This window comes from Protopterus annectens, chromosome 1.part1, assembly GCF_019279795.1.
Source record: "Protopterus annectens isolate FY-2018-M chromosome 1.part1, PAN1.0, whole genome shotgun sequence".
Classification (NCBI taxonomy): Eukaryota; Metazoa; Chordata; order Ceratodontiformes; family Protopteridae; genus Protopterus; species Protopterus annectens.
Window position 1 is genome coordinate 1,747,896,333 of NC_056726.1, and position 17,977 is coordinate 1,747,914,309.

General features: G+C 43.8%; 1 protein-coding gene across 1 annotated transcript in view; it reads left to right on the forward strand.

Annotated features, from left to right (window-relative positions):
- Positions 1-17,977, forward strand: part of SLC9A1 (solute carrier family 9 member A1) — a 1,681,881-nt gene that overhangs the window by 906,510 nt on the left and 757,394 nt on the right. Inside the window, 1 exon segment of the mRNA XM_044084290.1 lies at positions 9,548-9,572. Within this exon segment, the coding sequence (XP_043940225.1) occupies positions 9,548-9,572 (25 nt within the window).

Below are 17,977 nucleotides of genomic sequence, written 5' to 3' on the forward strand. Positions count from 1 at the left end.
TGCTCTCACTTATACCTCTCAGCTGGCTTCTCCCCTGGAGTACTGCTCCCCAGATGAGGACTCCTTGGAAGGAGGATATTACCTTTGGGGAGACTATCTCGAGAATGAGAGAATACTTTTAGTAGGACTCCACTCAAATGACTGAGGTACAGAAAAGATACTTTGAGCTTCTTCAAATGGAGTCCCCCGATCCCTCTGCTATTCCCCCAGTGATTCCTGCTGACTTGGATGCTTTTGCCTCTGTTTCTCAGATCCCTGAATCAGGCCCCAGAAAGGCTAGGCAGGTTCTGCAAAGTCCCTTATGATCACAATTACCTTCTCAAACCACCCATGGCAGACCCAGCTGTGATTGCTGTGGCTGCTGATAAGCAATCTAGACAAATTCCATCCACTTCTCTGGTCCCATCGGGTAAGGACAGTAAGGTGATGGCTTAGGCTGGGAAAAAAGATCTACACTTCCTCCACCCTGGCCTTTAGGGCCATCAGTTACCAAACTCATATGGTAAAGTATGCCCTATATCTAGTTTCCCATGCCTCTAGTTTGCGGTCCTCTATGCCTTACTCACCAAGTTGCCTCAAAACTCTCTTTAGCACACAAGTAGCCAGGCATTCTATAAAATGCAGCTACGATGCTGCAGAGGCCTCAGCCAGGTTTGCTTTATCTGACTGTTTTACGCAGGTATTCCTGGCTCAGACCTCCAACCTCTGCCAGGTGATTTTAAGAACAAAATCCTAGATTCCCCACTGGACAGCAAGTTCCTCTTTGGCAAACAATCTGCAGAACTTTTCAAAAATCTGAAAGAAAAAAGTAAGGAACTGCAGGATGTAAGGAGTCTACTGGTATCCCCAGTCCCTAAATTCTATAGGAACTACCCAGCAAAACCAAACTTTGTTAGAAGGGCACCCCCTCCCTCTTCTTCAAAGCAAAGAAAAGTGGCCAGAAAACCCTCTTCCTCAAAAATGAGTTCATCTCACTCTACAACCAGGCATCCTTTCTAGACAGACCTACCACTGTGTGACTTCCTCAGTACCCTCCACCATCTCCCCCTTTCTGCCCGCCTCTCTCACTGTCTTCTCTTGTGGCAACAAATCACCTCAGACAGGTGAGTCCTGTCAATAGTGGAAAAATGGTATTTTATGACATGGCAGGAAAAGCCCTCGCCAAGAGGCATAATACCCCTCCTTTCAAAAAAACAAATCTACCCGATACCCCAGGTCATTCAGGATTTACTATCACAAGGGACCATAGAGACTGTTCCACCACAACAAGAGGGTCAAGGATTTTACTCCAGACTCTTCCTAGTCCCAAGAAAAGAGGGCCCTTGGAGGCCAGTACTGGACCTGTCCCGGTTAAACCGCTTCCTGCATGTACTTTACTTCTGCATGGTATCCCTGCAAACCCTTCTACCAGTTTTGTCACCAGTGGCCTTTATAGCTACTTTGGACCTGAAGGAGGCATACCTCAGTATCCCCATCAACCCAGACTTTCGGAGAGTTCTTCGTTTTGCTGTGCCATCTTATCACTATCAGTTTACTTACTTGCACTTTGTCTAGTCTACAAAGGGTCTTCACAAAATGGCTAGCCCCAGCAGTAGCCTTCTGCAGAACAAAAGGCATATAGATTTTCCCCTATCTGGCTGACCTCCTTATCCAGGCAGAAGAGGCAGGCAGTCTTCAGCCACACCTGCATTTCACTCTCTCTGTCCTAGGAAGTCTGGGGTTCACACTCAACCCTCAGAAGTCCTCCCTCATTCCATTCCAAGACCAGATCTTCCTAGGTTGCAGGATAAGGGCAGATCTGATGAAGGCCTTTCTCCTACAAGAAAAGGTCACTTTTTTGACCAGCCTTTTCCAAAGTTTACTACAAGTCACCCACATCACAGCCATGGAATTTCTTCACCTTCTGGACTTAATGGCAGCCACTCTTCCCATGCTGCCCCTTACACATGAGGAAGTTCCAGTGATACTTGAAGGATGTATGGTGCCAACACAACCACCCTCCGAACTTTCTGGTTCCCTTCCTGACCTGCCTGAAATAAGAGTTATGGTGGTGGAGTCAGCAAATAGTACAGAATCCAGGAAACCCCCTTCAGTCCACCAAGGCAGTCCAACTCATGTACACAGATGCCTTGGACCTGGGATGGCGGGCCACCATGAATGGCCTCCAGGTACAAGCCCAATGGGAGCCCTCCCTCAGGGAAAAAAACACATCAGTGTGAGGGAAATGACTACCCTTCTCCTAGCCTTAAAGACCTTTCCTCCCACTCCTGCTTCCTGGTCCCGTACAAATCTTCACAGACAACACCGCAGTGATGTGGTATATCAACAAACAAGGGGGAGTCGGATTCTATTTGCTTTGCAGGCTGGCCATACAAGCATGGGAGTTGACCACTCAGTACAATGCAACTCTGCAGGCAGTCTACATCCCATCACAAGACAACCAACAGGCAGATGCCCTCAGCAGATCTTTGTCTCAAAATCATGAATGGATGTTGAACAGAGATATTTTTTTAGACACTGTCCACCAATGAGGCACTCCACAGATCTGTTTGTCTCCTCTCAGAACGAACAACTATAACTATTCTGCTCCAGGCTGCCCTCACCACTAGCATGGAAAGTGGATGCCTTCTCAGTCTCATGGAAAGGGCTGTTCCTGTATGTCCCCCCTTCCCTCTCATTCAGAAAAATCAGTGGGACAAGCCAAAAATCTTGCTGGTGACCCCCTGTTGGCCAAGGCAGCATTGGTACCCCCTTCTGTCATTTGCCAAGGGCAATCACCACAAGTTGCCTCCCAAGGTGGACCTTTTTGCACAACAGGAGGGATCCCTCATCCACCCTCATCTGCAAACCCTCAGTCTCACCCTCACCTTGTGGGTGATAATCTTCTGATCCCTTTCAGTCAGCTTTACTCCGAGGACATGCTATCTGTCCTGCAGGAGGCCAGGAAACCTACTACTAGGAGATGCTGTATATCACAATGGAAAAGGTGGTGTCACCAAAGGCAGCTAGACCCCTTCCAAGCAGATGTACCTCTAGTGCGGACCTATGTATGTGAGCTCCTAAAATCAGAACTTTCATACTCTTCAGTAAAAGTCCACTTGCCTGCCATTTCAGCTTGCTTGCCTATTGACCCACCCCTATTATCAAGATTGAATGGAAGCTTTTTCTTAGGGGGGTCCTTCACATCAGACCTCCAAGGAAACCTATTCCACCTCCTTGGGACCTGAACTTTGTTCTTGAGAAACATACTACTGCCCCCTTTGAACCTGCAGCTTCCGCCACCTTAAAGATGTGAACCTGGAAAACTGTCTTGTTAGTAGCCATTATTTCAGCTAGAAGAGTCTTTGAGCTACAGGCACTCATGGTCACACCACCCTACACCATTTTTCAGAAGGACAGGGTTTCTCTTCGTACTAACCCCTCCTTCATGCCGAAAGTGGTCAATGCACTGTCCCTTAACCAATCTATCAATTTACCCACCTTCTTTCCTTCACCACAGAATGGCAGTGAGAGTGCGCTCCATTCCCTAGATGTTCACAGGCAACTGAGGTTTTATCTGGATAAGACCAAGGGCATTAGAAAGTCCAACCAACTCTTTATATCCTTTCACCCCAGAGCCCTGGGGAAAGCTGTCTCCAAACAGACAATATCCTCCTCGAGCCGCAAAACCGTATCCTTCTATTACTCTTTCCATGGTAAAGAGTTACCCCAAACAGAGCCCACTCCACCAGAGCAGTAGCCTCTTCATGGGCTTTTCTCAAGGGCTTTGATACAGCCACTATCCTAGAGCCAACCTCCATGTATTCCTGGAAACTGCTGCCTCTTCCTCCACCCTTTTTCCTACATGAATTGTGGTACTCTCCCACATGTGAGAATACTGCAACACGAGACTAGAAGGACATAGATTAGTTGTGTAAAATTTTACCATAACCATAGATGTTCTTCTCTTCCATGTTGCATTATTCCTTCCCTCCCGACAACCCCCCCATAGGACCTTTTCCCTATCTGGATGGCATCCTTCAGCTACCCTTAGACTAGTGTCCGAGAGGGCCTTTTCCCTGTCTGGATGGCATCTTTCAGCTACTTTTAGACTAGTGTCCAACTGGGCATTCAGTTCTGAGGTCTGTGCATGTAGAAGTCACATTTATGGCCCATGGTTTATGGCCCTGCATGTGACGTCCCACACATCTTACAGCAGCCAGGCTTAAGCTTTGGTATATGAGCCGGACGTTGAGAGCAGCATGGGCGGAGGATCCCACATGTAAGAATACTGCAACATGGAAGAGAAGGGCATCTATGGTTATGGTAAGATTTTACACAACTAATCTTTAGTGATATTTGTACTTGTTTATCTCTTTGGATAAATTGGATGTTCTTCATCTCACATTGCTGCAGTCCTAACACTTGGGTAGTCCGCTGTCCCTCGGTCGGCCCGAATATCAGAGTATAAGGCTGACGTCGGTCAAGGCGCATTTGACTGACATCAGAACGTCAGGGTACAAATGCGCATGACCGACGTCATATCCCCAGTCTTTTTTGCCGCATGGTCCGATGCAGAAGCAGTGTTGCAAGTGCCGTTCGGCGTTCTGAAATTTTGGTCGGAGTTTCAGACCCGAAGTCAGAGTTGGTTAAGTACCCGTTGGGAATATTTTGTTTTTCTTGCCTCGGTGGTTTACGGATGTCAGAAAAAGTGAATAACTGTATTTCTTGTGGGAAACGGATACCGCATAGGGATTACCATAATTTGTGTATACCTTGTTTGGGACCTGAGCACGACGTTGTTGGATGTCGCTTTTGTGCTAGGTTTAATAAGCGCACTATAAAGCGAAGGTTGGATTGTTCCAGGTTGGTCTTTGGGAAGCGGTGCAATTACAATATGCCGTCGGATGCTCCGACGCCGGCTTCCTCAAAGAAGCACAAGGACAAGGCAGTTAAACCTAGGTTAGGGGAGTCGTCCGAACCAGGCGCGGTTCTTTAGGCGTCAGTGGAACCGGTGGTTCCGACGGAGGCCTCTCTGGAGTCCCAGGGAGAAACTTTGATTTTACAGGATGTGGCCTCCCAGGAGGCAGGTCAGGCTGTAGGGGCTTCTCAGATAACTTTACTCCCTTCCCTTCCTAAGGTGTCTAGGCCCTCTCTTTCTGCTTCCAAGGCTTCTCCTAGAGGCAGGTCTAGTTTAGCTTCTGTGGGTGTCACTCCTAGTTCTTCAGGTTCGGTGCCCAAGAAGCAAATGCTTAAAATGGCAAAAGATTTAATTACTTTAATTAGAGGCTCTATGCCCCCTCCTGATAAGAGGCCTAGGATGGAACCAGTGTTGGGGGATTATGAGCAGGCTTCGGATGTGTCTGAGTCTTCGGCTGAAGACTTGCAGGAGTATTCTCATTATTCTGATTCTGATGTGGATGATTCTACTCCTTCTGCTTCTCCTCCTGAGGATTTTTCTTTTTCAGAGACCCTTCACTCCATGAGAGAGCATTTTAAATGGGAAGGTCAGGACTTCTCTGACTCCAGGAAAAGGCTTAGGGAATTTTGTTTTACCCCAGCATAGGCCTTTGGCTATACCTCCTGTTCTGAATGTGGTGGAAGATGTGTTTGCAGAGGCTTCTCTTAATCCTGATTCTTTGCCTCCTGCTCCTGTTAAACCAGATAGGTATTACAGGGTGCCTGAAGCTCATAAGTATCTTTTTAAGAGTCCTAGGGCAGACCCAGAAACTGTTAGCCAGGGGCCTAAGGGTGTTAAGGCTTCTGTTGTCAAGAATCCGGTTCCTGCAGATAGAGGCCAGGGCCTTGGATAGATGGGGAAAGAAAGTTTATACTTCTTCCACTCTAGCCATGAGAGCTTTGAATTGCCAGTTTCACATGTTGAAATATCAAAATTATCTCCTTTCACAGTTGAAATCTAAGGTTGATGCTCTGGCGGAAGGTATTGATTGTAAAGAGTTACAAGATTTAGTGCATGTTTCTGAACAGGTGGGTAAGCATTCTTTGCAATGTGGTTTTGATGCTGTACAGGCCTCGTCTAGGGTGGCTGCCACTGGGTCAGTTCTTCGCAGGCATGCCTGGCTGAGGGATCAAAATTTATCTGACCATGTTAAAACTAGGATTTTGGATGCCCCTTTGCAATCTGATGTCTTGTTTGGTTCTCCTGTTGAGGCAGTTTTAAAGAAAATGGAAGACAAGGCTAAGTCTATGCAGACTGTTAAAGATTTTTTGCAGGTTCAGCCACCAAAGTTTAGTAGAAATTGGCCTACTAAGGGGTGGACGTATCCTTCTTATGATTCCCAGTCATGGGGTAGATCTAGACGTGGCAGGGGCAGAGGTCAGGGCTCTTTCAGGCCTAGAACAGGGAGTTCTCCTGCACAGTCTTCGGGTGAGGGCAGGGGTCAGTCCTTTCGTAAACAGACCCAATGACCTACCTTTTCAGCTGCCAGAACCTTCTCGCCTGGCAGCACTTTTGGGAGGAAGGTTGGCACTTTTCAAAGAAAATTGGAGTTTGATTACCCAAGACAGATGGGTATTGGATATCATACATCACGGTTACAGGTTTTATTTCCATACCTTGCCTCCTTTCAAAGGCATGCCAGACATTCCTCCTCAACAAAGAATAGAGGCTCACAAGCAAATTTCTCTGTTACTCCAAATAGGGGCCATACAGCCGGTTCCTATGCCAGAAAGGGGCCTAGGATTTTATTCTCGCCTGTTCCTTGTACCAAAAAGGGGAACACGTGGAGACCAATTTTGGATTTATCTATCCTCAACACTTATCTGGACATTCCCAAGTTTAAAATGTTGGCGTTACAACAGCTTTTTACCTCTGCTGGGCAAGGATCACTGGATGGTAACTTTGGATCTCAAGGAGGCTTACCTTCATGTTCCTATCAGGCTAAGTTGCAGGAAGTATCTGCGTTTTGGACTGGGACTTCTCACTATCAGTTCTCTGCATTGCCCTTTGGCTTATCTACTGCGCCCAGAGTATTTTGAAAGTTCTGGCTCAGTGATAGCTTTCTTCAGGCTAAAGGAATACAAATCTATCCTTATTTGGACGATTGCCTGATTCTGGCTCAAGGAAGGGACGAGTTTCTTCGTCATTTGGAATATGTGATAGCAGTGCTAAGATGCCTGGGGTATTCTGTGAGCGAAATAAAGTCCAGTCTAGTACCCTCTCAAGACATGTGCTTTCTGGGTGTAAGACTGAATACAGCATCCCAGATGGCCTTTTTAACCCCGGACAAACAAAAGAATCTTTCCCTTTACTTCCATCATCTATCTCTTCAGTCCGGGCTGACTGCAAGGACAGTCCTTCAAGCCTTAGGGTTCATGGCATCTTGTATTCTGGTGCTTCCCAATGCCAAACTGCATATGAGGAAGTTGCAATGGTATCTCAAAAATGTATGGACACAGCACTGCCAGGATCTGGACACTGTCATTCAAATAATACCTTGCATTCAAAAGGAATTTTTGTGGTGGGCCCAGGAATGTCACCTAAACAAGGGACTCTCTGTGACCCGGCCAGAGGCAAGTCAAATTTTAACGACAGATGCCTCAGACAAAGCTTGGGGAGCTCATCTAAACGGAAAGTGGATACAAGACAAGTGGCCTGTCAGACTACTGCATCTACATATCAACTTGAAGGAGATGTTAGCAGTCCAGTCTGCATTAATAGCTTTCAAGGATTTACTTCTTCCAGGGCAGGTGTTGATTCTAACAGACAACACAACTGTCATGTGGTACATCAACAAGCAAGGGGAACACATTCTTATCCTCTATGCAGGCAAGCAATGATTTTGTGGGAGACTGCTCTCAGTTTACAACTAAGTCTTCAGGCAAGGTTTCTGCCGGGAGCACAGAACTCCTTAGCAGATGTGTTAAGCAGACAAATCATGGATCCCCACGAGTGGAAACTGGATCTTCATGTATTTCAGAAATTGACAGTGTCCTGGGGAACTCCAGACATAGATCTGTTCGCTTCTCCACTAAACCACCAGCTGCCAAAGTTTTGCACGAAGAGGTTTCATCCCACAGCTTGGAAAGTGGATGCTCTTTCTTTCAGTTGGAAAAATCTTCATGTGTATGCCTTTCCACCTCTGCCTCTCCTCCCAAAGGTACTTCTGAAGGTCAGACAGGACAAGCCAAGGATGATTTTGATAGCTCCAGATTGGCCTCGACAGCACTGGTACCCATTACTGAGAAGTCTAGTCTGGAAGCCTCCATGGCCTTTGCCTTTGATTCCACATCTGTTGTCCCAGGAGGACAGTCATTTGCTCAGTGTCAAACTTCACTCTCTTCACCTAACAGCCTGGCATATTCTGTTCTAAACCATAGAGGGTCTCAACTTCCACAACAAGTTTTGAATGTGATTTTGGAAGCTAGAAGGCCTAGTACAAGGAAAGTGTACGCAGATAAATGGAAGAGATTTTTGTTTTGGAGTGCAGCTAAGGATTTGGATGTTTCTGAGCCTGATTTAAGTGTGGCTCTTCAATATCTTACTGAGTTATTGGACAAAGGTTTGTCCTTCTCTTCTATTAAGATTCATGCTGCAGCAATTTCAGCTCACTACGACTGTGACCCACCATTGTTTTCTCATCCTTTGTTCAAGCAATTTCTTAGAGGGGCAAAGAATATAAGACCCCACGAAGGGCTCCTACTCCTGCTTGGGATCTCAATTTTGTGTTGGAGAAACTCACTCTACAACCTTTTGAGCCTGCAGCTACTGCTGAGTTGAAATATTTGTCATGGAAGACTGCTTTTTGTTGGCCATTACCTCTGCAAGAAGGGTTTCTGAATTGCAGGCCCTTATGGCAGTTGAGCCTTTCTTAATTTTCCATAAGGATAGGGTATCTTTACGTACTAATCCTTCCTTTATGCCTAAAGTGGTTTCTAGTGTGGCTTTAAACCAAACTATTCATTTGCCTACTTTTTATGCAAATCCCCAAAATAAAGGGAAAAGATTTTGCACACTTTAGATGTACACAGGCAGTTGCGATATTATTTGGACAGAACTAAAGGGTTCAGACCATCTCAGCAGTTATTAGTTTCTTTTGCTTTGTGCTCTCAGGGCAAGCCCGTGTCAAAACAAACTATTTCTAAGTGGATTGGATTTTGCATTGCTTTCTGTTATTCCCATCATGGCAAAGAGATTCCAGCTGGGATTAGGCCTCATTCCACTAGGGCTACTGCCACTTCAACAGCTTTTGAGGGGGTGGCAACTAAGGATATTTTGGAGGCAGCCACTTGGAGTTCAGTGCATACCTTTTCTAGGCATTACCACCTTCCACTGTACTCTAAATCCAGGGCTGGTTTTGCCACTGCTGTGTTGCAGGGCATTTGGCAGCTCCTGCTTCATTATAGTTTAGCCATCCTCCCTTACCTCTGCTTTGGGATTCTACCCAAGTGTTAGGACTGCAGCAATGTGAGATGAAGAACATAGTACAGTTTTGTACCTACCATAAATGTAGATGTTCGAAGATCCACATTGCTGCAGTCCAATTTACCCTCCCTCCTTCCCCTCTGTAGTTTGAGGTGGTTGTGTGGGTTGGGTTATCCATCTGAGGTATATTGGGTATATTGTGTATATTGTATATATTGTACATATTTTTGGTATTAGGCTGGTTGGTTGTTTAGTTGTGGTCTATGGGTTTGGACCTTTCTTTTTAGGGTCTTCTGACATCTGGGGCAAGAAAAGACTGAGGATATGACGTCGGTCATGCGCATTTGTACCCTGACGTTCTGATGTCAGTCAAATGCGCCTTGACCGACGTCAGCCTTATACTCTGATATTCGGGCCGACCGAGGGACAGCGGACTACCCAAGTGTTAGGACTGCAGCAATGTGGATCTTCGAACATCTACATTTATGGTAGGTACAAAACTGTACTTTGTATATAGCAGCAACGAATATCTGCTCAGTGACTTAGAATCATTCTAGATGATTTAATTTCATTTTTGGGAGCATGCCGGTTTTCACTTAGCATGAAAGACCTTTTATGCTTAAAAAAAAAAAAAAAGACCTTTTTGTCTTGGTTTAGGTCCTGTATCAAAATGGTCACCTTGACTTCACACTTTTCCATTTGTAAGCTGTTCAGATGTTTTGATGCTTTTTTTGTATGTGGTTTACATTATCAGATGTCCTATTCATTTGCTGTTGTATACATAACACGAGGGAGTCTGCCTCTGGCCGACCCATACTTCTGGCCATTTTACAAAAGATAGTTGCTACTGTGAAGGTATGTGTGATGTCCCGCGTCTCTCAGCGAACGTCTGCCATAAACCGATGCCGATGTTTCCACATCTGCTTTCTATGCACCTGTCTTTGGAGAATATCTGGCAATGGGTATGCATCAGACTGACAACTCAAAGAGGGTACTTCCCTTAGAGGTATGGAGACTGGCTGTCCTGTCAACAAGGAGTGGATTACAGAGCAGAATAAGTTTGAGATTGGGTTAGATCTGAAAGGGATGAAGGCACCTCTTCTCTCAAGCGTGAGAGAACCTGATGGAAAGTGTCTCACTAAAAGGTGGAACAGAATGAGACTCTAAAGAGCCAGCTCTTCTAGTCTCCAAAGCAGACATTAGAGCCGAGCTACAGAGAGGCGATGCTTTGAGAGGAAGGGATGGCTTCTAAAAACATAGGAGTTGAACCTTCTTCCTGAACAGTGGCTCCGACATTCTGGCTCTGACTGACTTCTCAGTCACAGAGGCCTGGAGTCGAGACATACTGGGTTGTTGTCAGAGCCAAAGTGGATGAAACTACTGGTGTTGACAAAGGTGCTCCAGGGACCTTCAGACTCAAAGGCTTCTCTTCCAATGAATGGACATGCAGTGGAGTTGAACATGGGGGGGAGGGTTAGTGGTGAAGTTGTGGACTCCAAAGGGGACAGAGTCAGGAGGACTCCCAGCTGTATCTGCATCCGTAGGAATTTCTGCATCATCCTGTTGATGTTGGCTTCAGTGAGATTCCTGGTAGAAAGTGCAGACCTGGGTAATCCTATTGATGAAGACCTGGAGCATAATTGAAGAACAGGGGAATAGAGCTGAATACTAGTTGGATCTGGAGCAGAGATCATGGATGGAGATGCAGAACGGAGCCGAGGCTTTGGTTCTGAAGGATGTGGCACTTTTGGCACTGGACTCACTGAGACTATGGGATCCAGGGACCATTTTTTTAGCTTTATTAATGCCCTTCTTGGGAGTCCTATCTTTATCAGGCTCCTTCGACTTGGGAGCTTCTTTCTCTCTTTCTTTCTCATTGGTGTCACAGGAGAAACCATTGAGGACTCTGAGGTGTATGGAAGAAGATCCTTTAGAATGAGCTTGTCTCTTCTGCTCTGAGGAGCTTTGTGGCCAAAAGAATCACAAGCTTCACATTTGGTGTCCAAGTGTGCCACTGCCAAACAAACTCACATGGATGGGGGTTCTTTGGATGGATTTTGTGGCCACACTTTCCCCAGTTTTCGAAACTTTTATCTGACAAAATTGTCAAACTTGGAAAGTTAAAAAGTTATAACAGAAAAAAAAACACTATTAAACTTAAAAGACTACAGAGACTATACTACCTATATGGACTATAACAGTAATAAGACTACTTTTTTTACACACACACACACACACACACACACACACACACACACACACACACACACACACACACACACACACACACACACACACACACACACACAGATATATAGAAGGGGAGGAGAAGAAAACAGAGAAAAAGAATACCAAGTTTGAGTCCAAGATAAAGTGAAAAAATCAATTATCCAAAATTAGCTCCGAGCCCCTGTGACCTTCTGGTTGAAGCAGCAAATGAGATTTGAGGTAATTAGACAGTGGTGAGGGAATTATGGGTAGGGGAGGAGTCAGAGCCCAAGATACCTATGTTTGATGTTGCCAAGATCAGATCTGAATCGGATCAGAGGCCAAAGATTAAATCAGATGGAAATGGTCAACACCAGGTCATTTAGATTGTTGTAGCCGAAGATATTTGGGTCAGTTGCCATAGCTTAACCTAGTACAGAAAGAGAAAATATAAATTAAGAATCCAGCATCCAATTGGAAATGATCCCAGCAAAGCGTGTTCTGGAACTGGAAAAGGAATTCAGTTTGCAGTGCTTTGTAAAAGTACGTATAAATGGACCAAGTTACAGTCTCTAGAATACCCGTAGTCTATCCCTTTCCAGAAAGCCACCAAAGAATCCAAAATCCTTGTTGAATGGCCCTTAATTCTGCTTGTAAGTGGCTTGTTATGGTGAGAATAATAAAAGGCAACAGTATAAAACAGCCACAGGAATAGCCTGTTGTGACATTGGTTGCCCTTTCCTCTTACTTTCATTGGAGACAAACAGCTGATCAGCTTTCCTTATGCACTGAGTTTGTTTAGGTAGTACCTGAGCAACCTGTGGTCATCCACAGTGTGAGTCATCTTTTCTCTCTTGTTCATTGGTTCAGGAAAGAAGACATGAAGATTAATAGTCTGGCTTAAGGTAAACTGAGATCAGTTTGGGCATAAACGAAAGATTAATTCTCAAGCAAACCCTGTCCTTGTGAAAAATTAGTTAAGGCTGACGCAGCATAAAAGCTTGTAACTGAGATACTGTCCTAGTAGAAGCCAAAATAATGACTAAAGCAGTTTTCTATGTTAAGAACCCCAATTTGGCCTGATAAGTTGGTTCAAATGGTAAAAGATTAAGCTGTTCCATCATCAAGTTAAAATCTCAAGAAGGAGGCCATCTGCTTTCTAGGTGGACGGATATGCAGTACTCCTGTCACTAACTGTTTAATTTGAAGATGGTTAGAAGTGAGAGAATCTAAGGGCATAAAAGCGGAAATGGTTAACCAGTCTACCTAACAGAGGAATAAGAAAGGTCAGAGGACAGTAACTCACCAAAATAATCAAGAGTTAGAAGCAGCCAAGCCTGAGGAAGGTCCTAGTCCTTGGACTGGCATGAACTGGAATTCTTCTCCTTTTATACATGTATGATTTTCTTGAAGCAGTTTTTTTCTCACCCCCTTTACTACTTGCTGCATATCCTCAAAAAAAGAATCCAGATGCCCTTTATGCATTTGTCATCCAGGCAGTTATTTGAAGAGCACTTAGGTTGGGTACCTCAAACAAAGCTGTGCCTTGTGTGAAAAAATCCACTCTGAGGGATGTCTATAGTAACTGTCACTGGCCAAATTGAAAAGAAGGGACAAATACTGTTGCCTGAGGCAAAAGACAGTCACATCCACTATTTTTGGGGAATCCACCTGGATCTTCAGAAGAACTCAGGATATCCATGAAAAGGATGATCAAAATGCAGGAAGATTCTACTCCATGGAATAAAAAGGTATCTGTCTTCTAAGCCTGTTAACAAGGAGTCCTGGAGCAGAATTTCATTAGCTGTTTATTCTAAGAGGCAAACATTTCTTCTCAATGTGTTCCCCACAGTCTGTCTTGATCCTGCATAGATTATTTGCAACAAAGTTTGCCTCTGATGGAATATATAAGGCCTAGAGAATCTGAGCAGAGCTGCTATTTCCCAGACTATCACAACAAATCTGCAAATAGGGTATGATATGGAGCCCCTTATGTGCCACATCAGTGTGATGCTGTGTATCTAAACTTGCAGCATTTCCGTAGGCCAGCAATGACTTGGTTGTAAAGCATTTGTCGCTTGTCCCTCTCTAACACGTTTAGATACTTTAATACATAGAAACCCATCAGGATGGATAGCAGCAACGTAAAGTATAAATAAACTGATTAACAAACAGACCTTGCATACATACATCTCAACAGCTTACTACAAAATGGCAGTCAGGCTCGCATGTGCTCAGTAGTTACATTTGCGCAAGCCCTTGGATAGCTTCTTAAAAGTACTTACACACGCATTGCTCTACATCCTCCCTCTTAAAACGACTGCCCTTAGTAAAAACGTTAGTTAGACATGCCTTATTATAGACGTTAGAAACGAGCACAATATTCATGTCCAAGTTGCCGTGTATCGATTACATGGTCTAGAGATAAGACAGGATCTATTAACATAACAATCTGAACTGGGTTTAACAAAAGGGACAGTCTTTGGTAAACAACTCTTATCAGGAACTTCTGGATTTGTCACAGGAATGGGAATATTTTCTGGAACCTCCTCTGGAGCTGTAACACTGAACAATGCACTCTGAGGTAAAGAGGCTTTCTCACAGGCTATGTGCTGTGGTATAGGCTTGGACACTAGCATCAAATGTTTTCGATTCTGCCTAAACTCTGCTCCTTGTGATTCCACAATGTACGATCTCGACTCTGGAAAAATATTCTTCACGACTCCAGTCCGATCATAGCCTTTGGACATAAGCATCCTTACCACTTCACCTTCTTGTAATGGATTCAGTGGTTTGCTGATCTTATCATAGTAGGACATCTGGGTTTAACACTTCAACAGATCTATTGTTTTTAACACATGAAACCAATTGACAACAGACTGATAACGTGGTTCTGGTTGGTCTTGACAGAAGTCTCTGAGCAGGTGAACCAAGATGTTTATTATAAGGAATATTTCTGAGGTTCAAGAGATTCAGGAAAACATCTGTATTACTTCGTTTTGACTTCTCCAGTAACTATTTTGCACTTTGAACTGCACGTTCTGCCAAACCATTTGACTGTGGATATGCTGGGCTACTCGTGACATGAATCAAGTCCCAGTCTTTGGCAAATCCTTTGAACTGTTGGCTTGTAACCTGCTTGCCATTGTCAGAAATAACTTTGTGCAAACTACCATTGACTGCAAAATGATGCTTCAGCTTAGTAATTACAGTACTGGATGTTTGGTTACGAAGTAAGTCAATCTCAAACCCACTGGAGTAAGAGTCTACTAACACCAAATAATGTTGACCCTTCAATTTGAAAATGTCTGTGGCTACTGTCGACCAAGGTAGTTCAGGAATCTGGTTTAGCTGAAGTGGTTCCTTCTATTGATGTGGCTTTGTTACTACTACACATAGAACAAGATGAAAGCACTCTCTCAATGTCTTGTGACAAAGGCCAAAATACTAGTCCGCTTGTCCTTCTTTTGGTGGAGTCAGTTCCTGGGTGACCACGATCCAAGATAGCAATGTACTCTTGTTACAAGGACTTTGGAACAATTACTTTTGGACCTTTCATAATGCTACCATTGTCAGACAAAATCCTCATCTCTGTAAGAAAAATAAAGTTGCACTTGATTGCACTTGAGGTAATCTAGATTGCTTTGATGGCTATCCTTGTGGTTGAGCCTTTGTTAAACTGGATCTGTGGTTGTGTGATCTCTTTGCTCAAGATGTGTGGAAGGAAAATTTTGCACTTCCATGACTTAAAAGTCAAGGTTCTCATTCTCATGCTCTTCATTGGTGCTTCTGGGCGATCTAGGTAATGTATCAGCAAGATAAAGAAGTTTGCATTTCTTGTAGACAGCAATGAAATTATACTTTTGCAATTTCAACATCATACGTTGCAATCCGGCAGGAGCTGTATGCATTGGCTTTCTAAAAATAGTGACTATAGAGGTTGATGGTCTGTTTCAGTCTGGATAGGTCTACCATAAACATAAACATGGAACTTCAAACATGCAAACGCAATTGCCAAAAGCTCTTTCTCAATCTGAGCATACTGCATTTTAGTTTGGGTAAGAGTTCTTGATGCATAGACAACAGGTTGACGCTCTTGTAGAATTACTGCATCTAGACCAGATTTTGAAGCATCACATGAAAGAGTGACTGGCTTGTGAACATCATAGTATCTGATAGTTGGTGGACTAGCAGTTCTCTGTTTCAGGACATCAAATGCTCTTCGGTGTTGCTCTCACCAAGACCAGGATACATTTTTACATGTCGGCTCAAGTCTGGAATCAACTTGCCTAGATAGTTGACCATGCCAAGAAAATGTTGTAGGGCTTGAACATTGTCTGGAGCTATCATCTTGAGAATGGCTGTTCACTTAGAAGGGCCTGGTCAAAGGCCTGAACTGGTAAATAAATGACCAACATAACTCTTGTAGCCTGAATTTTTATATCTGTGGGTTTAGCTTAAGATTCACTTGATGTGCTCTTTCCTGAGCTTTTCTGAGGTTTCTGTCATGCTCACCTTCACTATTACCTCCTTACTAGTATGCCGTCAGGTATAATAGCACAAGGATACCCCAAAAAAAGTTGCTCCATTGCACATTGAAAGACTTCACTTGCAGAATTTAACCCAAATGGCATTCTCAAAAATCTGTACCTACCAAACGGAGTACTGAAAGTAGTGAGCAATGAGGGTTTCTTGTCGAGCTAAATTTGCCAAAATGAACTTTTTGCATATAACACAGAAAAAACAGTGGCATTTAGCATTAGAGCTGCAAGTTCTTCAGCTGTGTGCATTGGATGATGAGGCCTTTTTAACGTTTTGTTCAAATCTCGTGGGTCATCACATATTCTGATGTCATCTGAGCTTTTCTTATGAGCTACCACTATGGAAGCTACCCATTGAGTTGGAGTAGACAAACCAACTGGAGAAATTACACCTTGTCGCACCACTTTAACTCTGCTTTGACTCACTTCTGCTTAGCTATTTGAACTCCTCGAACCGGCCTGACAGCTGGACTCATATCTGGATCTAACTTCATGGAGTACACAACTGGAAGCTTCCCTAGTTTCTTTGAAAAGATCAGCATAGGTAAAAAAAAGTATACTGGGTGAAATTAGAGTAGTGGTCTTTCAAGCTAACTTAATGGACTTTCTTATTAAATGAAAGCAGTCTCGATTTCAAACTGTCTGTGAGCCCTAATGACTGGCCATGCCTCTTGACCACATAAAATAAGTTGTAACATCTCCCATCAGAGTAACGTGAAAGCACTACTGAGCCTTCAGTCTGAATTTCTTCACCACCATAAGCAACAAGCTCTGCAGTCTTTGCCAAGTCAAGCCTTTAAGCATGACACACACTAGCAAATGTTTCTGCTGACGTAACATTGCACTTGGAACCCATTTAAACTTTGATTTCTATGGGTTTTCCATTTATTCGAACAGTACAAAATACTTAATTCTTTGCCCATAAATCTACAGCATTAACTGTTTCATGAAGCACTGACATCATCATCAACATAAAGAGTAGGGTTGTACCTTTATAATTGATCAACTTGTTTCTTGAAATGTTCTCTTTTAATAAAAGAATGTGAGCTTTTTGATTTACAAAACCCCTTGAAATGATTCCACTGATTGCTTTTGTGGCATTGCTGACCAAAAGTTAAACACTTTTCCCTTTTAGATTCATGATTTCCACCACAATTATGGCAATTGGCAGTAAAACTAGGCTGGGCCCATGCTTTGAGTTTGCTGACTCACACTTATGCTTCACTGAGACTGTGTGAACTCTGGAATTTGCTGGAAAGCTCTGGTGTTTACCAGTGGATGCTGCAAGGGCTACAGCTGCTGCCATGTGTTTGGGCCTGTTTCTTTTAACCACATGCTGCATATTATCAGCATGAGCTGTAGAAGTTACTGGAAGCATGCAGCTCTGATTTGTAAGCATATCTGTGTACTTTTCTGTGAGCTCCTATATCTGACAAATTTCAATGGCCGTATTCAAAGTTAAATCACTGTCACGAAGCAAAATCTTTCTCACAGCATCATCTTTAATACCACCAGTCTGTATTTTATCAACTCATCCCTTAAATCACCAAATCTGCACGTTTTAGCTTTATTTCTCAAGTCGGTTATATACACTGCAAAAGTTTCACCAGGCTTTTGATCCCATGTGTAAAATAAGTGCCTCGTTGTAAAATTTGTCTGGGGGTTACAAATTTCTCTAAATTTACGTTTTAAGCACTCGGTCCTCCTTTGACTCAGCCGGTATAACAATATGAAGGTTATCCCCCTCTCCTGCATAGACAGCAGGTGCATACACAAATGAACGCACCCTGTCAATGGCTTCTGACCTAGTTCAATTAAGTAGAATAAATGCTTTTGTACTGTCTTTATCAGAAAATGCAGCCGG